Source organism: Parus major, chromosome 4, assembly GCF_001522545.3.
Source record: "Parus major isolate Abel chromosome 4, Parus_major1.1, whole genome shotgun sequence".
Taxonomy (NCBI): domain Eukaryota; kingdom Metazoa; phylum Chordata; class Aves; order Passeriformes; family Paridae; genus Parus; species Parus major.
The window spans coordinates 62,848,860-62,872,727 of NC_031771.1; the positions used below are offsets into that span (position 1 = coordinate 62,848,860).

A 23,868-nucleotide genomic window follows, 5' to 3' on the forward strand; every position below is an offset into this window, starting at 1 on the left:
CTATCCTATCCTATCCTATCCTATCCTATCCTATCCTATCCTATCCTATCCTATCCTATCCTATTCATTAGCCATGACCATTAATATGTCTGATTCCACTTGCTTCAGAATTCGAAATATACTTCAGTGACTAATTGGAGAGACCATCTGATGTCTTTCATCTGGGGCACATCAAAGACCTTTCTTCTCCAGTCAGGCACTGGTCTTCATTCAGTCCTGTCCAGGACAGTGAGCCATGCACTGTTGCACAGATGTTTTCAAGTCACAAAGCAGAGAGGGTGCAGAGACAGCTTTTACAGCTCTTACTGGAAACCTATTAAGGTCATGATATTGAGAAAGAGCACAATATGGCCTTCATATTTTAAGCTTTGGAAATATCAACCCTGGAGCTGAAAGATTATTTATACTGGAAGCTGACTACCAGGCAGCTGCCAGGGCAGAGCTAATCAAGGTCTATTAACCCTGACATATTCCCCAGCCCATCGTCTCCCCATGGCCTTCCACGGCTGCTTCATGGATAAACCAAGAAGTTCTGATGAAATACCAGACACAACCGATTTTTTTAACCTGTCCCAACTAATTCCATGCAGGGAAGGCACAGCTGGTTACTTAGCTCTTGTAGACAGAAATCTAGAAACGTGGATTAGTCCTGGGAGAACCTTTCCAGACTCTCCAAGAGCTTCATCAGCTTTTCCACCCCAGAGAAACATCAGCTTTCCACTCCTCCCCACTGATGCTCTAATTTTAATGCAAATTAGCTCCCAGCATATGCCATCACTGCCCAAGATCTCACTCACATTTCAAGCACATTGGAGCATCCTTTCCTTCTCCTGCACTCCAAGTTCAACACTCAGCAACCACCCTGAAATAGAAGTCTCTATCACCTCTATCTCACATTACCAAAGCTCCATCTTTTCCCCAGCAAACCTTGAGGAAGGATATCCTGATTAAAAGAGCCTGATGCCCCATGCTAACACAAAATTCATCAGATTCCACCCTCCTTTATTTTTATTTATTTATGTATTTTTTATACTTATTTTATTTGTATTTATTTTCACCTCCATAAGTTGACTGACCTGCTGGCCTTGAGTTGTCTTAGATTGAAGTTAAGATTGGATATTAAAAAAATTTCTTCACCACAAGGGTGGTCAAGCACTTGAACAGAGTTATTACTTGGATTCAATAATCTTAAAAGTCTTTTCCAGCCTAGACACTTCTATGATTCCAGTTTGGAGGAAAAAGAAGTCTGAGGAGCAACTCAACACTCTACAGCTTCCTGAGGAGGGGAAGTGGAGAGGGAAGAGTTGAGCTCTTCTGCCCAGTATCCAGTGCCAGGACATGTGGGAATGGATCCAAGCTGCACCAGGGGAAGTCTAGATTGAACACTGGGAAGCATTTCTTCACCCAGAGGTTGTCCAAACACTGGAACAGGCTTTCCAGAACAGTGGTTGATGCCCTGAGCCCATCGGTGCTTGAGACATTTGGACAATGCCCTTAGCACCACACATTAACTTGGCCATCCCTGAATTCCTCAGATGACAACTGCAGGTCCCATCCAACTGAAATAATCTGTTCTATTATTTGCTATCCCATTCTGGTACACTTTACAATGTGAAAATTAAGCAGGGTGTACAAATTATATGACAGAAGCAGATTTCTAAGACTGCTGTAGACAACTTGCAAGTTAATGTTTCTTTTACAATTACATTGGCACATTTGCTGAGAAATCCACTGTTACCCACTGCTAAGGAAAGCCTGTCAAACAGCTACCAGTGTTAAAAAGAGGAATTTCCCTTACTTAACCTTTTGAGGAACAAGAGGTTAACAGAAAAGGTAAATTGTAAATCTTTCCAATTTAGAAAGTGGGACCGTTTCAGCAATATTTTCAAGGAAATCTACAGCCAGTGTGTTCCCAGAATTAAAATGGAAAACCTGACACCTTTAACAATTTCCTGCCACTGTATAGCTGTCAGCATTGCATGGATTCCATCAACCCAAAAGTTAAGTTTCAAGGTTAGGAAACCTTTGCATTCATATGCTTTTGGGTTGTTTTTGTACAGTTTTCTTCCCTCTGCAGCCCCAAGATACCTGGCTGAGGAAAGGCAGCAGTGTGGGTTTTTTACGGGTTCTTCCTTTCCCCATAAAACAGGATGCAATAAAGACCTGAGCAGGGGACGTTTGGACCACTCCCACAGCTCAATTAAGTTTCCCTTCATGTCAAGTCACGAGACACAACTTTCACTGGGGCAGTGAAGAAGCAAAGTGTGGCTGCAATTAAATCCAGATGACAAAACACAAACCAGAGCCCCTCGACGATGAACACAGTCCCTCTAGGAGTACATGTAAGTCAAATATAAGGCCCAGGTAGAAAGTAATAACCAGTGGCACACATGGTAAAATGGTCTGCCTAAATGCAAGAACCAGGATTAAAATCCAGTTTTAAGCTCCTTGCCTCATGTCCAGTATGCTGTGCCACCCCTGTCTCTGGGGTAATGTGCTGACCATAATTCAGATTATGGAGGACTGAGGTGAAGTTACATCATTCTGGGTTCACACCACTCATGGATGCACACAGCTTTTACCACCTTATCAGCCTAGATAAACTTCTTGTAAAAGTAATTTCTCTATTTCTTGGCATCTTCCTCACATGTAAATCAAAGACAAATCAGCATCACCAAGATCATAATGAGCATTGAGAGTCATCAGCAAGGAAAAAGACCCCAATATTTTACTTCTCTTTCCTGTTTATTACAGAAAAAAAAAAAAAAAAAAAAAAAAGCTGGTTTTTTTCTGAGGTGTTCTAGCTTATTTAATCACTGTGAAGATGTTCACATGCCTGTGTCTCAGCCAGAGATGCTCAGGACACCAGAACACTACAAGTTATTATTTGATCACTTTTAATAACAAAAGCAGTACAACATCATAAACATGACCCAAAAAGCTCTCCAAAGCACATAAATCACTGAGAGGAGAAAAGCAGAGGATCTAAGAGGAAGGGAGCTCACAGGAAAGGAAGAGACTACAAGTACAGAAGATATTTCTATGGTGTTCTTAATTATTTTACCCCCACCATCCCCCACAATATGCTGCCTTTAAATTTTCTTCTCACAACAGAAAGAGCATTTGAGACAGGAGCAGGCATTTGGTTCAGCTGTCCACTCTCAGCCCTGCAAAACCACAGGGCACTCTCTGTATTCCCACCTCCACCGTGCTGGGCAATGACATCAGCCCTGCTCCAGGGAGCTGCAGGGCCAACAAAAATAACTGTTACTGAGCAAGAGCGCTGTTGCAAGGAATATTTTTGGAACTGTACTCCACATTCCTCCGAGTCCCCTGCTTCCTAGTCCAAACATATCATGGCCTAAAAATTCCTCACATTTTCTGTGCAGTGTTTCCTTTGGGCTCGCACAATGGGGCAGTTCTTCTGCTCAGCAGCAATAGTGTTCTGGAAAGGGAAGGGAAAAAATAAAAAAAGGCTGGAGCACTAAATAACCCTAATGGCAACCACAAGGGCCACAGTGTTATTTTTAGGTCAGAAAAATGATGCAGAAGGAAACAGAGTCACCTCAGAGGTACCTTCCACTGGCCTTTACTGAACAAAAGGCCAAAGAATTTGGTTATTTCTTCCATGTGGTGGTAAGGGGACTCACCTATGTTTGTGGTGAAGACACAGCTATTTAGTGGGGTTTTGCATGGAAGAAGGAGGCCAGGAGGATGTGGCATCTCCCTCTAACAGCACCTCTGGGACTGTGCAGAGGCAACATAGACCCAAAGCCTCCTCAGGTCTATGCTCAGTCTCCTCATCACTTCAAGAGGCACAAACCAACAGAGGCAAGTTCTAGGTTGTGTCCAGGCTGTGCAGCTGCCATTGTTTGCCCAGAAGAAAAGGCAGGAGGGCCTCCAAGATCCCACCCAAGTGACACTGTATGATCCCTTCCACTCCCACGTCCGTCTGTGTACTGCCATAAGGTCATTTTGGAGGCCTCCTACCAGAAAATAAAGGAACTGTTCAGAATGTGAACAACTATAAATATTCCAGCCTAAGCCAAGCATTGGAAAAAAACTCTTATTCCTTCTTCATATGCATTTCTACCAGTTTCTTTTCCCTTTCACTGGAAGAATGTCATTTTCCTTATTATCAAGGTAAAAGTCATGGCTGATCTTGCAGGGAGCAGTTACAAGTACCTTTCAACCCATGTTCTTCTCCAACCCTGTCACAAGCAGCACAATTTTCCCAGTCTTCATACCAATTTCTAATTGAACAGAAACAGGCTATTAAATATGTGCTTCACTAGCCAAGAGTTTCATTTTTTAGCTGCCCAGATAAGAGAAACAAAGCAAAGAAAAAAAAACTAATAGGAGGCATAAAGAGGCCACTTATTCTACCAGTGTTCTGCACAAAGTTTAGAAACTTCCTCTACCTTTTAGTACCTCTTACTCCATCAGTCCTTGATCAATTTTATCTCTTCAGACTCTGAAGTCTGGGACTTGCTTTCTGCTGTGCCCTAATCTCCCCACTGCCTGGAAGCATATGTATTTTTAAAATAATTGTATTTTTAAAGGTATTTGGATTTGCTGCATGTCCACAAACAGGCCAATTCCCATGAAACTGTTTTCAAATACAGGGAAAGTAAAGCAAATTCATTCTTTGGGGTGTTATAACTGAGAGACAAGGAATAGGCTGGGGAAATCAGTATTAAGGTGGAACTAATTAGTAATAACTAAAAGCTAAATGACAATGTAACCCACAGCCCCCTTGTGGGATAGTCTAAAATGGCTGTGTATGTCTGAAACATTTCAAGGACTTTTATTATCTGTTTGGTCTACCATTTTCACAGCTCAGATAAATCAGTATTTTCTACCACAGCATGCAGCTTGGTGCCCTGCAGAATAATTCCCCAGCCATAAGTTCCAGAGATACAGAAGCACACAAAATATGATCTCTTTTACTAGGCTAATAAAAATCAGAAAGTGTACTGTATAAATTTTATAGACCTCAAAGGTCTATCTTCTATAGGAAGAAACTGGGACTCTGGGCTACTGTCGGGCACCATAACACAGCGAAAAATATTTTATCGGCTGCTTTCAAAACCCACCAGACAGAAGTCACCAGCAAAGCAAAATAACACAACCATAAACTCACCTGGATCTTTCCTCTCTGAGGAGCTCTTTCACATTTCTGTTTCCACTTTCAGATTAACACTTGCAGAGCCACAAGGGAAAAAGGGCCAACCAGCAAGGAAAATAATTCTGCCTCTTCGAGCCTACCCCGAGCAGGCAACTCTATACGAGGAGAATGCAAAGCGCCAGGGCTCTGCACCGCCGTGCTGAGCCCGCTCTGCGTCCTCAGAGGGGTCACGGCTCCCTCCAGCTCAGCCGCTGCGGCCGCTCGGAGGACAGAAGGCACCTGCTCCCTGCAGAAGGTCCTGCTGGTTCAGAAGGGTGATTCAGGGAACCTACTTGTGATCCCATCCTGAAATGTACCGGCCCTTGAGGTGTAACAGCGACAGTGAGAGCGCTGGGGTATGTCAAGCACTGCCCTCGTGTGCTGCTCCTTGCTGAACCGGATACGAGAGGTGGGAAACCCAAATGCCTCCTGAAAACTCACTGCCCAGCCAAGATGATCTCCAAGTGGATACAACTTCTCCACAAAGTGAGGGGAGCAGAGTGTGAAAACACAGGAGGGAAGAAAATAGAAAGATTCATGCCATTTTTTTCCCCAGGGAAACCATGGTGCTGAGCTAATGCTTCTGTAAAGCTGAATGACTGGGCAAAAGGTGGGAAGAAGAATCCCTTGACTGTCAGATTGGTGAGAGTGGGAAGATGCTGAATACTGGAGATCTGTTGCAAAGGAAGACAAGTGTATTTGTTGTGACTGGCTTCCATTTATGTAATTTGCAACTAATCTGGGAGTCAGTCCCAAATTCATTAGCTGATTTTCAATGCTTCTGACAAAGGAACAAACAAAATCCTTCCCTGGATCTGTGGAGTGGAGGGAAACTTCTGTAACCTTGACAGGTTTGGGGGAGACAGAGAGAGAAGAAAATATTGAGATGAAGTTCCTCAAGTGAGATTAACCTAAGCAATCTGAAGTATTCTGCACAGGAGAGGCAGAGTCACACAGCCATCTTAGCCCAGGTTAGTGAGATGAGGAATCCATTCCCACAGTCCAGTGGAAAAAAACAGTGGGTATCTTCAGCCCAGCTTTAGTTCTACTTTCAGTGCTAAAAGACAAGTCAAATTGATCTGGCTCGTGACTTTGACATTTGCTCTGCTATCAGCATCAGCTCTATCTGATAGGATGACACTGCTTAAGCTGTGGTAGCCAGAGGAAATCCAATGCTAAGGAAATGGACATTCATTTAATGTTTATCTAGGATCAGCTCCACCAATGAATTCCAGATGTTGGCTTTAATTGTCGCATTCTGGTATGTTTAAGCAGCAGGAGCTCGTAAGGCCGATTTGTAAATCAATCTGGCAGACTCGTACTGAATCCCATCTCTGCCAGCTTTTCTAAGTCAGGGGATGCTCTTAAAATGTTAAGTACTTAACATGTCTGCAATGCAAAAAGAAGGAAAGTTGTTTTTTTAAAAAAATCCCTCCCCTAATGTTTTTCTTATTTTGCTCCTTCTGTCCTTCATTTCCTTCCCGTAAAACTGCAAGACTTGCCATTCCCTTCAGATGAGTCCAGTGAATTTCCAGATGAGTCCTAAAGCTAAGGAAGGCAGGTATCAGGATGCATTTCTGCAACACAGGTGGGGCACCCTGCTCATCATTCATGTACATTCCTGCTGAGTAACTCCACCAACTTCCCACCACAGCAATGGCAACTGCATGCATGGACTACATCCAACAGCAGCGTTCCTGATATGTGAGCCTCCAGTTTTCATAAACCAGAAAAAAATAAATTTGATTACTGCAACCTTGGGACTGTCTCAGTTCTCAGCTTCCGTACTCCTGCTAGCTTTCATTTAACTGCTACAGCTGACAGCCAGAGGTGGCACAGAAATGGCTTTCCTATTCTGAATCCCAAAGCATCACATGAGCTCCAAGTCAGACACCAGCAATCCTTGCAATGGTTTTGCTCTCAGCATGACTTCACACGTCAGCTGAATGTGCTGGACTATTGTTAGAGGATTGCTTATTGCCACAGCCAACTTATCAGTCAGCCCTTGCTTACAGGAGAGAAAACTATTCTAAAAAACAGCTTCTAAGTACCATGTCCCTGCTGACTAGGGCAGTCAATATAGCCCATTAAAATTGCTTTAGAAACCCGTTTTCTCAATTTCCTTTCAAAACACCTGCTTCTGAGAAAGCACCTTGGCATTCAACACATGTGAACCCTACTTACATTTTCCCAGGAATGTGTGCTTAGTACACACATTTTTCAAGAAGTGTCACTGGATGGTTAGGTAAGGTTTCAAAAGCTTTCAGCAGTGGCAATATCCATCCCATGGAAGTTCATGGGAATTCTTCAAAAGGGGTTGACTCAGCCTCGGCTGACTGCTTTTGAAAACCTCCCCTTTATCTTCTATCTTTGATGGTCCCAGAGATAAAATGCTGCAAGTTCAGTTTACCATCCTCCTTTAACACTACAGGCCTCTAAGTGGGGTCCACTTCTCCCCTCAACAAGAACATGAAAAGCATTTCACTCATGGCCTGAGTCATCCTGTATTTGAAGAGAGGCTTGAGAAAATCAGTGGCTGAAAAATCCACCTACTACTCAGAGCAGACCCAAGTATCAGCAAAGAGCTGGCCCTATCACCTCCCTTTAGCCATGGTTTAGCATTTGAGGCTGGAGAAAAAATCCCACTGCATTACAATGGCAAATCCCCCAAACCAGGCAGGGTGAAGTGAACAGTCTTGAAAATACCTTCCAAATCCATGGGGCCATAAACAAGCGAGGCCCAAAAGCAACGCCATCCCCAAAAGTAAAATCATTATCACTGTGCATCCTGCAGAGTGCTGGGGTGGCACCAGGTGTCATGTCACATCTGTAATGTAAAAAAGCAAGTCAGAACTCCATATGGGAATAAACAAACTGGTTATTTCTCCACAGGAAACAGGTTCCCTGTACCAAGTTCATAAAAGCTGGTACAGAGCTCCAGGGAGATAGTTGTCAATAAGAAAAGCAGTAAAATACTCTAAAAAAAGATTACAGCAGAACTAACAGGAATGACATGCAGGAAATTTGTTGACTTTTATCCCTTATGTCTGTAACTATTTTTGTGGTCTGTAGTATATGAGAAAAAATTAATAGATTTGGCCCTAAACACAGAAGAGTGCTTTGTCCAAATACGAGGTGGGACGGATCAAGTGAAACTTTTTTAAGAGTTTTCCCTTCAGGAGATGCCAAGGATATGACATGGCTTTGGAGGAACAGAGGTGCTGTCACAGGATCTGCAGTATTCCTTCCCTTGCTGAAGATGCTGAAGAGTGGAAAAAATGTCATTTATGAGCAGTGCAGTGTGCAGCTCACCCTCCTGATAAGTGTGGAGCTTTGAACACAGGCAGGGCCAAAAATTCTGAAGTTAACACAGGTCAAACAAATGAATAGCAATAACCCATAGAAGGCATGACTTGTGTATTTAAGATTTCACAGGCTAACTCATAGTTGAGCATGTCCATGATGCAGCTTTTGCCTAGAACGAGGGTAAAATGTATCCAAATCACTCCTTGGGAAGGGATATGAGATACACATGAGTGCTGGCAGTACTGAGGATGTTCAGTGGCCAAATTCCTCTCTCATGCAATTCCACCCATCTACCCCTGAAAGATGTTGCTCTTTTGTCTGTTTATCATGGCAAGGTCTCCAGGGGCCACCACAAAATTCTCCAAGGACAGAGGACCCAGAAAACCACCTCATCTTTTCTGAAGGTCACACAGGCATGTTTTTACAATCATCTTGGTCAGTTTCTCAGACACCTCTCTAGAGGCTCTAAAACACCATTCCAGAGGAAAGGGGTGATGGAGTCCCTACAGATGAAGACAGTGTGAGCAGGACACAGTTCCCATGTCCAGATCATGATGAGCACCTTGCTTGCATTTTAAGCCAGACACAGACCAGCTTCTCAAAATTCACCATCAATATTTTCACTTCCCAGAAGAGAAGGCTGCTCCATCTTCCAAACCTCATTGAAGGAAAGGGATTAACAAAACCACACTCAAACCAAAGCAGCTCACAAGAGACCTTGGCTGATACAACCCTCTTGATGCTGTTGCCACAACCTTCTCCTGGGTTGGAGTTTCTCCTGCCAAAACCCATGCCAGGGCTACCAGGAGGAGCTGCAGTGGGCCTGCAGTTGTCAGGAGACGCTGCAAACAGAGCACAAACACTGGGCTGTGCTGGGGATTGGGGAGGCGTCGTCCTTCTCCTCCACGAGATTCCTGGGATTGTTCAGCAGGGAATCCCAGCCTGCATCTGAAGTGGATCCAACTCCCCCAGTTCCCTGCCAGTGACCAAGGACTAGCCCCAGTTCTCCTCTCTCCTGCCAGCTGCACATTCAGCAAAGGTGAGGTGAAGATCCTTGCCTACTTCAGTGCAAAGGTCACCATAATTTGTTCCAGTTTGGAAAAAAAAACCAACACAAAACCAACATGCCAGGTCACACAGCTTCTCTTTAAGAAGAGAAACATTCAATATTGGACTGAAGAAAACTCAATGAAGAATTTGGTGGCAATGCTTTTTCCAAATCAAAATAGTTTCACAATGGAGGATTCAATGCCAAATATTTCAAAGCCTTTTGTTGACAATCAAGCAGAAAAACTGACTCAACTCAATAGTTCAAATGACTTGACTACGTTTTTCAGAGAAACAATGAACTGGAAGAAAAAAAAGCAATGAAATTCCTATGTATAATCTCAATTGTGTGATAAACAGACTTAGTGGCTTGGTTGGCATGAAGAGATCAGAAAACCCTCCATATTTTTCATTTTTTGCTCTACATCCTAACAACCTTCAGTGCGACTGTAAGAACTTCATATACACACACAGGAACAAACATATCTGAAGCAAGATCAAAGAAAAGAAGAAAAGAAGAAAAACATCAACCGCCTTTCTTGCACTGGATCATTGCAACGGAAAATAAAATAATTTGTTTCCCTTTAATTTACATGAAATATTTTCTGTACAGGCCTGTTAATAATTTAGCTTGATATTAAACAACAGCATTGTTTTCACTGTTTGTCTCCCTATTGTTCTGCCACTTGCAGTAATTTAAAACAACCCAGAAAAATCACAGACAGATGCTTTGTGCAGAGGACAGATGTGCTGACCCACACAGCACTTTAACAGCTACGCCTGCAAAGTGTGTTTATGTTCTTTGCTCCTTGCTGCATTTAAAAAGAAAGTCTTCTTTAAAACGTTAACTCCAGAGCTGCAAAATACATCACGGGAGTAGAAAGTGAAGGGGTAAATTCTGTGTTATCTGATTCCTTAGTTTACTGCTTATTTCTCCCCTCTTTTCCTTGGCTGCAGTGAGAGGAGCAGGTTCCATCCCACCAGTGCAACCAGAATAAAACTGACATTTTATGAGTGGAAACAGCCCAAGAATGGTGGCTTATGCTCTTAACATCCCGACATCTCAACCTCTGGAAGCAGCAGTGGCGCTGCTTCCAGTGGCTGCAGAACACCTTAAAAAGCAGCACAAGCTGACAATGAAAATAAACCACGGTTGCAGCACTGCTGGAGTCTGGCAGCCCTTAACAAATACAGCAGCGTCTGGGTGTTAAAATACATAAATCTGTCATCATTACCAGGCTAAGGGGTCGTCATCCTAGTCTCAAAATAAAAGAACTGTGCATAATCAGTAGGGCAGGGAGTTCAGAACAAAGTACGCCTTTTACAAACTCTCAACTGCTGATAGATGGATGTTTGCAAGGGACTTAATGTCTTTAACAGGGTACGTTTAAGAAGGAGTGTAGGTTTCAGAACTCCTGGGATTAGTACTTTTTTTCTCCTCTTCTTTTCCAATTTTATTGCCAAGAAGTGTATAACGTAAATACTCAGGTCTTCTGACTATGAAACCCACATTATTATAAAGATGGAAGAATCAAAGCCTTCTAGCACAATGATATTATTCATGATGGAAAACACAGAACATGTTCCTCCTCTCATCGAACAAAAATAAATTGGATTTTAAAATAGGTCTATACACTAATTTTCAGTAGTTTTGTTGATTTTTATTTTCCTCTTTTCATCTCTTTCTTAATGTGGATGCCAAAGACAGCACAGGAAAGGCAGAGAACCAGACCCTACAGGAATGTAAAAACACAGCTCCTCAGCAACCATACATTTTAACAGGCTACATACCTACATGCATGGATCAAGAGGCAGCATGTGAGCAATTGGTGCTGTGTACGTGCACTTACACATAAAAAAGCAGTCTCCAAAAACAACATTCAAGCTACACATTATAAACTGATCCAACTTGGCACTGGTAATTCTATAATAAATATTCTACACTGTGCTTTAATTTACAAGTGTGCCTTTTGGGTACTGCTCAGTTAACTGATACCAAAGGGAAAATCTGGCTAAAACCCCATTTTTTGTGGTATTTACTGGGAAAACTGAGGACAACAGAGCTGTGTGGTGGCACAAAGGAATGGGGCATGGTGCTCTGGCACAGATGCCCTGGAGACACTGTGCCCATGAAGCTCAACACAGCTTCAGTGGTCCTCTGAGTCCAGTGAGGCCATGCTAAATCCTTCACTCCCAGCCTTCAGCAAGCAGCAGAGGGAGGAGAACTTCCAAGGAAAAACTGTGAGGAGTAGGAGAGGACAGCAGTAGCTGAAGGAAAGTTGACAGAAAGACCCTGCTACTTGGAGAAGGTAAGTCATCTTGCATGCTTGGCTAGGTGGTATCTATCTCAAAGCTGCTGATGCCCAGGCCTGCAATTAGCTTGATGGCTTCTCATTACTTGGGGTGCTAGTAATTAAAAGACTACTATTCTGCAGTCACAGCAAACCTTGCCTGGGAATCCAGACCACCTTTGGAAAGCCTGCCTTCCACACATACTGATCACCTGCTTGGAGCAGGGACTGCCTTGGCTTCACCCACAAACTATTTCTCAGCATTGTGGATATGCAGATGTGGACAAATCTCTGCCTGAGCACAACAGGATTGCACTGTCAACAGAGAAATCCTGCCCACTGCCCATATGGAGGATTGCACCATGACAGCTCTGATTAATACAGTCAGAGGCAAGAGATGTTTTTAGCCTCAGACAAACTGACGAGAAAAACCCAACAGGAACACCACAAACTCGCTGGGATCAGAGCCTCTTTCTATTAATATCATTTAACAGAAGGAAGCCATAAATTGCTCAGATCAAACACGGTTTTAATGTCAGCCTGCCTGGTATTGTGTGTTGCTTTCATTCCCAAACAATATTCATGCAGCAAGCAGAGCTGCAGCTTGCTATTTGCACGGGTGTAGCAGCCACTACACACTCCAAAGCATCTGCAAAGGATTGTGGGCTAAATGCATCCATATGTCCTGCATGCCTGGGATTTACACGGGCTGCAGCTCTGGTTTGCCACAGTCTGCCACAGGATGGAGTATGGGGGGAAATTATATATCCATACATATATGTATGAATTTCATGCTTACATCCATGGAAAAAAAATCTTTTCATTTCCTTTAAATTGTGAACAGGTGTTGTCACCTTCTTAACTTGGCTTCTATGTTACAGCTTCACGAAGGGGGAAAAAGAGATCTACCCGAAACAGCGAGGCTTTTGTCAGCCAGAACATGATGCATTGATAAGCATACTATAAAGTTTGTTATAAAATCAAATGAAACTAATAAAACCAAACAAAGATCTTGTAAAAACTGTGGACATTATACAGCATTAGCACTGAGCTACATTATGGATCTGGACGTGGAAGAAACAAAACTGCTGCCCAGTTGTGGTATTTTCCAGCCTTTTACACCCGTTCACCAGGACCATCAGTCAAACCACTCAGTGTTACATTTTTGATCAGTCATTTTTAGGATAGTTACAGCCAATACTGGCACTCACATCATCACCTCTTTATGGAGGAAGCTTTTCAAGAACAAATTGTTATGAGCTATTGTGACATCAGTCTAGTGCAGCACTCATCAAAATGATGAAAACTAGTGAAATTGTTTCCCTGTAGCAATCCAACAATAGTCACACCTTTCATTTTGGCATATTTCTTTATCCTCCTCTCCTCTCCCAGGACAGCAGACATTTTACAGGACTCAACATGCTGTATATATTGGACAGGGAATTCATTGGACTCTGAATAGGATCTCTCAAATGAGGAGGAAGTGAAGAACCCCTGAAATTCAGGGAGTAGGAACACTGTTTTTAGATTTCTTTTCACATGCTTGTGCTGTCCCTGAGCAACATCAAGCTCAGTCAAGGGTGTGTGTCTTTATGCTAATAAACACTGAGAAGGAAGAGCCCTTGCTTGGGTGAGGGCATCATTAGTCAACAATGAGTCATTTCCAGTGGAAAAGGAGCTTCACTTCCAAGGGAACAGCTTTTAGCTATGAGTTTGCAGCAAAACATGAAAATACTGACTCCTCTACTCACTGGCATCCCTTCATGCTCATTTCCAGTCTCTTCCCACAGGCTGGCATGCAGGACTCCCTCACCTGGCACCACCAGGAAGGCAGCTCTTGTTAAGAAGCAAACCCCAACCTACACCTCCATGGAGGGTGACATGGTGGGTGACACCACATGTTGACAAGAAGTCCTTGTGCAATGATTCTAATGGCTGGGTCTTGGGAAGGATCCCCTTTTCTGCCCAGCTCCCAAAGGCCCAAACCAATCTGATCTTTAATTAGCAACACAACAATTACTAAGCATCGGTGGCTATGGCCAGATCCTCATCTGGTGTTAATCACCCTGCGTGTGCACAGGAGGCCACCAACGTAGATCCAGCTGCTGGATTGGGGCCTTAACAAACTAAACATGAACTTTGTTACTGTTTATTGTCACAAGGAACTCTTCATTTCCATATAATGACTGACTAATCATCATTAGCCATGATTATGTGGCCTGTGATTGTGTTAATGGTCCCACACTGGATGGACTGCCCCTTGCACTTCATGTTGAAGTAAATGCACTAAAGATACTTTGCTAACCCTATACCATGATCATCACAGGCTACAACCCCTTGTTCTCAAATGCAACAACTGCAGATTTTCTCCCTTTATTTTTGAAGTATTGACTCATTTCAATTTTTGCTTAGCATTAGCAGACCCTTGGTGCACACATTGCTGACTCAGTGTTGATTCACATCTTCTTGCTGAGCACATCTCTCTCTGCTCCCCAGAGCTTCTTAAGAGGCCAAAATCCAAACATAAATGAATTTGTCATGCTTTTCCAAGATGGTTGGTGGCACCTGACTCTGGGCTAGAAATGTTTTCTCAGCTTTTGCACTGTAAATGAGTTCTGAGACACGGATTGATGACTTCATTGCAGAAGTGTAATGCAAACCATGTTTTACTGTACTTGATTTTTTTTCACACAGTATTTTCTACTACTACAAGCAGAAAAAAGAATATAAGAATAAATATCCATTCAGACAAGGCCATGAATTTTTTCAAGATACTTATACTGACTGTTTAAACAAAAAATGGTTATTTTAATGCAAATTTTTTACACATGCCTGTTATCAAAGAGCTGTCTTTGGACAAGCTGTAAAAAAGCATAAAATAGCAGCTGGCTCAGCAGGAAAACACTACTTTAAAGATAAATCATCTGATGTCAGGGCAGATTCTTGAAGCAATCAATTGTAATAGACAGACAGCAGACATTTAACAGCAAATTTGATTTGTCTGAAAGTGAGATGTAGCTCAAATTCTGAACAGCCCATCAGCGGTTTAAGACAACAAGCTGCTCTGCCTTCTGTTCTCTGCATCAAGACTTTATTACTCCACAGCCCAAATGGGGCCAAGTGGCTGGGTGCCTCAGAGGGCCAGGCACCAGAGGGGAATATGAATTGGATAGATGATGGATTCTTCACCAAAATATTCCTAAAAATAAAATAAATTTAAAAATCCAAAGAACACAATAAACGACTGCAGCAGTCAGGGACATAAGGCAAGAAAAAGAAATTCAGGAGATGCTGTTTCTTGGACTTAGGTGTTGATTATTTTTTGTGCTGAGATGCAGCCAAGCAAGATGTGTCCTTGGAACTTTCCAAACACCAAGTGAAGCAAGAAGGTGACAGCCCCAAACCCTGCTCTTGCTGCTGCCTGGTTGTTTTTTTACCTTTGCTACAGAAAGCAGTAAGAAACATGGATGCAGATGTGAAAATAAAGACAGTTTGATCTTTCATCACCTGGTTGAGCAACTGATGCAAGAAGTATTTACTGGCAGCACCTGTAGCAATAGCCCCACATGTTGTAATGCTGGCACACCTTGCAGGATTTGGTCCACAATACCTCTGCAAGTGAAAAGTCCTCTGTGTTGTGTATTAGTGAAAGAGGTCATTATGTTACAGCATAAATATTTACCTATAGTCCTTCCTACAGCTGTTCACAAACAATATTCCCTTCAGAGAATGTCCAGACTTCTGGAACTCAGGATAATGTTTATTATTGCAGAGAGAGCAGTAATGGAGGTCCTCCAGCACTTCCACGTTAGAATACTTTGTTTTCTCAGTTATTTTTAAGTCAGTAAAAGCTCACCCATTTGGGCTAAGATTTCCCAGGGAGGGCTGCAGTGTGGCTCCATGTGTGCAAACTCAGTTTCTCCAAGCTGGCCACAGCTCGACAGAGGCTTCAGTTACACCACCACCTGCTATTTTTTTTCTGCAGAACATGCCTCCTTTCAGCACACAAGGTGGACAGTTTTCAAATAAGGAGTAGCTATTCAGCACTTTCTTTCTTCCTCTTTGGACTTTAGTTTCCTTTTAGAGCACACTGGCAAGGAGTTTTTTAATTATGCAGTAAAGAAACCGCAGGTTTCAACCAACCATCTATAAATTAAATAAAGTTACTTTTCACACCCTTAGAATTAATTCAGCTGAGGAAAAAAAAAGATAAGATTTCATGGGCATCATTTTAAATATAATTTTTGGGGAAGGTACAGCACATTTGTTTTGATGAGCCACACATAATTCTCCAAAATAAGGAACCACTGTACTTAATAACTGCAATGTAATTAAATACTGATTAAAGTTCCTCTTCCAGCATTTGTAAATCCGTCTGCAGTGTAATTGGCATCCCAAATCTTGTGGTGAGCCACAAAAACTATTAAGGATAACTAAGAGAGGAAATTGTAGTTTTGACTTATATTGGTAATCTGCTTTTACTGGCTTACATTTCATGCAGGGCTGTATTAGAGCAGGATTCCTTGGATCTCTGGGATCCAGGCCCTGCAGTCTGAGAAGATGGGAAAATAAGCAGGGCAGAAACCAATTGCTACCATCTGGGTTGGCAAAGCCTTTGTTGGAGAATGAAGATCAAAACCCTAGAATGAGAGAAGACTCACTTCCAAAAGAGCAGCTAGGAAGATGCAAGATTAGGAGGAAAAGACTTTAGTATGTGTTATGAAGGAGGAATAGTCTTTTAGGAAGGGATTTAAGGGGCTTAGACTCAACTCTATTGAGCCTCAGCTCCTATTTTATGTGGTCTTGGCCTAATCACCTGGTCTCTCTTTATCTCAGCTACCATCTGTAAAATCACTGTAATCCGTCTCATCTGCACTCTCAGACCAAGAGGTTCTCCAGACAGGCAAGCTGTAGTTTTGTCTACCAGACATGCAGAGGCACACCTAAATCTGCTCTGTCCGTGCACTGAGCTGGCTGGCTGCAATCAAGATCTGTCCTGAATCCACAAAGGGACATTCAAACAGTCTTATAGCTGAATTATTACATCTCACGGAGTCCAGCCAGGGAGCTCATCTCTGCCACGTCTGCTGGACTCCCACCAGTGTTGGAGGATCCACTAAACTTTTTATTCCTTTGTACAATGTCCCAGATTTTTGCTGGTTTTCCATATAATATTATGGAATACAGTGGCTAGTAGAAATTGAGATTAGTAAGAGTTACACAGCACTGAAAGCAGGCAAAGAGGCTGGATACCACTGAATTTAGTCACAGCTCTCTGTAGGATTTGGGTAAACCATCACCTTATTCTGCTGCAGTCTCCATGTAAATAACACAGGGGTGACAGCTCCTCACTTGCCAGTGGTGTGGCAGAGCTCAGTTACAGTTATACAGAATAACTCCAAAACCTTTCAATAAACTACTGAATATTTCCCAGATATTACTGATTAAATTTCCAGAATGCTCTCATGTCAATATAAATTATATTTGTTGAAGTCCTAGTGTTTCATGAATCATCTAATGCTGTTCTAGATCTAATATCTTAACCACCTTGTCCGTGTCTGACACCTGTGTGGTTTTACATGTTTGGTGTTAGCAGTAAAGCTGAAATAAGAGGGGTTTTTCTCCTTTGAAGGAGTGGGAAAATAGAGAAGCCATATGGTTCAAAAAAGCCTAATCAAGTTTGTGCTTTCCAGAGCACAAACAAAACAGCTCCATCAATTTGATCTTCGTCGTCAAAACTGACATGCAGTTGGTTTTAAAACACTGCCTCCTTCTCAAAAACCAACAAGGGATTGATTTTCTCTCAACCACAAGTATTTTCACCAAGATGAACACGAGCATCTGGTCATTGCATTAAATGTCTGGGTCCTTTGAAAGAGTAAGTCAGTGATACCTTGTGTTTACTTGCAGAGCTTGACAAGAAAGACACAAGGGGAACATTTGTTTTCAGGGGAAACTGCCCCAGTGAAAAGCAATCGGTTTGAAACGCTACATGAACACAACTGTACCACTAGAGACAGGGGACGTATGTAATCCATCAAAAATGGTCTGAGCAACAAGAATGCACAAGGGCACACTGTGAGACGAGGAAAGAAGGTGCAAAATTGTATAAGTATTGGGTTTAGCCAGTATTTACAAGGATGCATGGAAGTGAATGATACCTCAGCCCGTATGTCTGACACAGGTTTAGGTTAAAGTTACCCTTTTCTTGGCACTTGGGGATCACTATTTGTTTCCATAGGGCTCAATCTCACACCCACAGAGGCCAGTGGGAGCTTACCATTTCCTTCCATAGATAGATACCTGATGAGGCTCTAAATAAATAGTGTTTGTGCCCAGGATTTTTCAGTGCCAAATATAATGAACACTATTGTTCTTAACACAATTATATTTGATAATCCAGTTTCCTTGAGCAACTGAATTGGAGTTTTTGTCCCTATCTTTCCTGAATTCTAGTCCAACTTTTACCCTGTGCCTCCTGGCTTTTTGCTTTCATTTGCTACCAAGAATAGGCAGAGCCTTCTTTGACTTAGAGATACCTTGATGCCTCTGCCCTGGAATAATGGGATCTGGTTTGAGCTCTATAGAAGACACAGGATGTCAGAGGAGATCAAGGACTTTGGTAACCTCCAAACACTGCAAAAGCACAAGCTGGACTGAAGCAGTCTTCTACAGCATTCCTTTCTCCACTGCAAAGAGTCTGGAAAGCACACACTAAAGGAGTCTGCATGGACATGACTCTATATGACTATTTCCACTTCACCCTGTTTGTTCAGCATAGCAAAGAGAAATGGATGAATGTGGTTAAGAAAGAGGTGAGCAAGGAAAACTAAATTCTCAAACTACAAAACTATGATTTCCGCAGCTCTATCCCACTGATGCTACAGGAGACACCAGAGGGTTTCCTTCACAGAAACATGTCTTTCCAGATAAGATATTCACATTCTGGTCCCTTTCTTACACTGGTTGTGCAGCAAAGTGCATTCTCCAAGAATCACCCTGTTATCGGGTGATAATCCTCCATCAAGAAGCACCAAGTGCCCTGAGTCCACAGCAGTTTCCCCTCCTGCTGCAAACAGGAAAAAGGAGAAATAGAACAAAACCAGGTGAAGACCCAACCAAGCAGGCAGCTGCAAACTGCCCTAAACTCTGTTCTCACTTCCACCTTCACAGAGAAACAGAACTTTGTAGACCAGATGCTCAGGATGCTGATCAGGCAAAAGGTGAGCAAGATACCTGATCTCGCCCCCTGTTTTGTAACCCTTCCCTTCACTCCCTCAGCATTCTCTAGCACACTGATTTTTACCCAGCTCTTTTTCTTCTCCCAGCCAAGCACCAATGAGCACATTTCTGTGGCAACCTCTGCAGAGGAATCTCCGATTACCCAGAGAAATGTCTTTGGGAGCCTTTGGGAATGCTCAGCCCAGCAAGTGGCCCCAAAATCTCATTGCTGGGCCAAGCAAGCCTTTTGAAAACTGTCAAAAGCATTGCCAGTGAAACCCATGGTCACCGAGACAGTGCCTGAAGCTTTTTTAATCCTGCCTTCATCAAGAAGATTTCTCAAGATCCAAGCATCTCGCCAGCTCAGAGCTTTGTTTCAACCCAAATATTATTATTCCTGCAGACACCGTGCTTTGCAACTGCTCAGCACATGGATCTCCCCGCTGTGCGTTTTCATACGGGTGCTCCAACATTTGTTTTGAGAGGTATCCTGTTCCAACAGCAAACATAAAGATCAGTGTGACCTCTCCTTATCACACAGCTTTTCCTGTGTGGAATTCATTGTGATCTGGACCCCAGTGGCTATTTCATCATTTCTGTTTATGTGTAACCTTTGGCACTCCGCAATCTTATCTGCCTGCAGCCGGCTGCAGCAGAAGATGCGCGGCAGCACAGCCAGCTCTGGCAATCCTCAAACACTGCAAGGGGCCAGCTAAGAGTGGAGTCAGTGAATGATTAGCAAAGCAAATCTGCAATCACTGACAGCTACATGGAAATCAGCTCTCTCTGTCGCCCCAGAGCAGGTTATGGCTTTCCTGCAGCTCTACTCACCGATGACGATGAGGGTGTAGTTCACGTTGGTGCTGCCGAAGCCGTTGGTGGCTTTGCAGATGTAGGTCCCTGCATCTTCACTCTCCACCTCTTTGATTTTCAGCCCTTGCTGGAGGATTCGGAACCTCGTCCAGCCGCTGTGGATAGTCCGTCCGTCCTTCATCCACATGGTGAGGGGCGGGGGGTCGCCTTCCACCGGGCACAGGAGCTTGATGGTCCTGCCCAGCCTCACGGACTGGCGGTGAATCACTTTATCAGCGATCCTTGGGGGGCCTAGGAGAGAGCAGAGACAGGAACAGACATTATGACTTTTGCCAGTGACACAGCACTGATTCAAAGCCAAGTCAACAATCTGGCCATTACACTGACATACAGAATAAAGAGTGGCTTACTCAAAAAATCACTCACAACCAAGGCTGAAAATGTTGGCAATTACAGAGGGATACAGCAAAACCTGCAGCTGTAGCCTTGCCATCAGCAGCTCACACTAACCCACCAGGGAAACTTGGTTCTGAGGCTCTATTGCTTTTCCAAAATTTCCAGCATTTTCCTGTCACAAGAAGGAGCCCAACACACAAACTGTTCTGATGTATTTAGTAACAAAACTGTAGTTGTTTTAAAGTTAACACCTATACTGAAGGCAAAATTAGTAACAGGAGGGTTACTTACAACAAAACACTGCCCCACACCCACCAAATGTTTTAATTCTTTCATGTTGTATGCACAGTAATTCCCTTTAATAGTCACCATAAGGGCTTTATCTGAGACACATAAGCCTCGCACAGAACATTCATTGGGTAGTGCTTCAGTGAAAGATACGGCTTAGCCTGACATGTTAACATTGCTTATAGTCCAAAAGAGGATATTTTTATTAATCTCCTTAGTAACCCTGCCGGTTTGACCCACCTGACAAATATTTGCTCTTTGTAAAAGGTGATAATTTCATACAAAGGAAAGTGTCCCTGGAATGTCAGAGTAAAAACACTGTTTGCCACATGGTAACAGGATGCACTTGGACAGGCCAACAATCAGGAAAAAAGAAGTGATAAAGACTCCAGCAGTGGGAATGGTCTCATAGCTGAATTCCAACTGAAATTCCTTCCCAAGGCTCTGAAAAGTTGAGTCTTTTTCCTGCATCAGCCTTTTCTGCCTTTTCATTAATTGCACAAGTTGTCTACACAAATTGCAATAGCAGTGCTCTTCCCAGAATAGTCTATTAATGGGTGTGATAATAAGTGCCCTGCTCTTGCACAAGGACAAAATGTTTTGCTAAGGATTGCTGATGCTGAGTTGCACCCAAAACCCACAAGATGTTTGTGGGATTTGGAACTGTTCCCTCATATTTTACTCCTGTTCCTAGTGTTTTGAAGGATTGGACCCACAGGGGATAAACTGCAGGGCTCGTATTTGCACTTCCTCATGACTAATTCCTATTATTTAAAAGTCTGCCTGATTTTTCCTCAGCATGACTAAGGCAGTACATACAGTACAGCTCCTGAATGACTCCAGAGCTGCAGTTACAGTTACTCATGTTGAATCACACCCATGAATTTTGCAGCTTTGCTGGTGAAAAGAAACACTGCTCAAGCCGAGAACAGAGTGGTGAACTAGCTTGAAACTTATTAAAGGGTTTAACTAAGAGGCTGGTTAAATCAATGGGTCTTAGACACACTCAGATTCTGATGAACTTCTAATGACCTGAAGTAAGGACCTTGAGAGCACTTATTCTGAAAAAGTCAGAGATAACAAAGATAACAAAGAAGGCAAAGATAACACCCACCCCTTCACATCTTCTGCAGTCACCTGTGGGACAGCATCTCAGAGGTGATCATATCCTCCCATACTCCAAGGGAACTGGCAAATACACCATGAGAAATACAGCCTATCCAGGTGTTTTTAAGAATTCCAAACCACCCTTCTGTTCTTCACCTTGTGAGATTTCCAACCATCTCTATGGATGGAGAGATAACCCCAAGACCTTTTGAATGCTGACACAAATTGCATTGCGGAATATTTTAAAGTGAAAATATAAGTAAAAACAATGAGGGCCTGTGTGTGTCGGCTTTGAAAAGGTAGAATTCACAAACACTGAGTGAGAATCCAGCCCTGAATTCAATTACACTTCCCTACATGATGCCCTCACTCACTGCAAAGGAGCTGAAATGCCTAGACAAGTCCACAGACTTGATGAAATTCTGGGTTGGCCCTTGGAGAGGTTCCTTCTGACCCAGAGCCCTATCAAATCAAGCCAAACTTTAAGAGTAGTTTCACTGCGACCTGCTTGTGAGCCAGGATACCACTTCATGCATATTCAAATGACAAAAACAGATCTATAATTAGTACTGGGGAAAAAATGTTTGGTGCAGGGCAAGCAGGGACAGTGGAGAGAGAGCACCCTCCTCCCAACTTGGAAGGCTGCTGTAGGCTCCTTCAAAATCCCTTTCCTTCCGACATTCAGGTTGACTCCTGATGAATTTTGAGACCTGGAGGAATCAGATAGTTTCCCAGTCACGTCATGTGCTTCTCTGGGGCAGGCTGCACAAGCGGTGCTCCTGATGGCACCAGAGTTGCCTCTGGACCTGTCACATGTTTGGGTCAGTGGTAAGCTTGGTCCTCCCAAATGCCATTTTCCTTTGACTGACCTTTCATTCTGAGGAATTGTTGGATCAGTCCCTGTCACAGGATCTATCTGCAGACCTTTATGACATTTTGAAAAGGGTGCGTTTCTTAGAGCCATTCTGCCTAAAAACTTTTGCGCAGCTCTTCACTAGCTCCTCCAGCAGCTTTCTCAGGAACAGGAATAAAAGTCTTCCCTCACTCTTTTTTCCTGCTGTGAATTTTGCCAGATACAGCATGCACTTCTCAGCAGTGCACAGCTCTAGGCAAAGACGGTAAGGCCTTGTTTCCATTCTTTTAGTGCTGTAAATATTCCCATTTTATTACCTATCATCTTTGCATTAATAACTTTCTGCTCAAACTGTACTCTCTGGAATCAGTGTTTTGATGTAAAAATCAAGCACCATGATAATAATTATTACAATATCATAATTTCCTACTGTGTTTACAAAGAACCACAATATAATTCAGCACCTTTACATATGTCAGAGGCTTCAGATGCCCAGGCAAGCCAATGGTAGCTGGACATCCTGAAGCTGAACTGTAGCAAGAATAAAATGTTGATATCATCACGGATGTCTGTCTCTCATGTACAGGCATTCATTGAATCTTATTTCACTACATATCTGTAGAGCCCCGCCTTGGGACTGCAACAGTGACGGATGAATGCTTTTCCAGTCAAGAAACACTTGGCACATCTCACCATTCTGCACCATCAGAGGCATCAGGGGAGGCAGCAGAGCAGGGTAAGTTTGTTTTGCAAAAGGCCCTCTCCAATACCCTCTGGGCAATGGGTGCTACTGACATCTCACACACTGTGTAGGCAAAAACATCTTCCCCCTCTGAATCCAGATATTAAACTGCTCAGCACCACTCAGGTTCTCTTGGCAATGAATGTCCAGTTCATTATAGCAGTTCCATCTCCTGCTACACGAACAGAGCAAAAAGATGTAGCAGAAGCATGCTGAGTCTGCCGATATCCTGTGTGCAGCACTGTTAGTGACAGGAGCTCCCCACCTTCCAGAACTGGCCCACAATGTGCCAGGGGGTGGCCAGGAGAGCAGAGTGCCCAGTTAGCTCTCCCAAGGCACTGATTTGGGAGTGTCCCTGGTGTCTGACCCTGCAGGGCTGGGGCACGTCTGTGCTCACAGCTGAGCACGGCGGTGTGGGAGCAGAGCCCAGGACACAGCCCTGCAGGCTGGATACATTTCTACAGCTGCTTAGCGAGGCAAAATCCCAGGAAAGCACCTGCTGCTTCACCTACAGCTGCCAGGGAGGTAAAAACAGGCTGAACCCTGGTTGTAGCCACTGACTTCCCATCCCACACTGCTGCCGGTGTCTGTCCCGTGCTCTAACACAGCATTAAAAGGCAGATGAAATTACCCCTCA

The 23,868-nt window shown here is 43.3% G+C and overlaps 1 protein-coding gene across 3 annotated transcripts in view; it reads right to left on the reverse strand.

Annotated features, from left to right (window-relative positions):
- FGFRL1 (fibroblast growth factor receptor like 1) overlaps window positions 1-23,868 on the reverse strand; it is a 168,228-nt gene that overhangs the window by 66,783 nt on the left and 77,577 nt on the right. For all 3 annotated transcript variants that reach the window (XM_015625337.3, XM_033513778.1, XM_015625338.3), the window contains exon 3: window positions 19,864-20,136. In XM_015625337.3, the coding sequence (XP_015480823.1) occupies window positions 19,864-20,136 (273 nt within the window). The remainder of the gene's footprint in view (window positions 1-19,863; window positions 20,137-23,868) is intronic.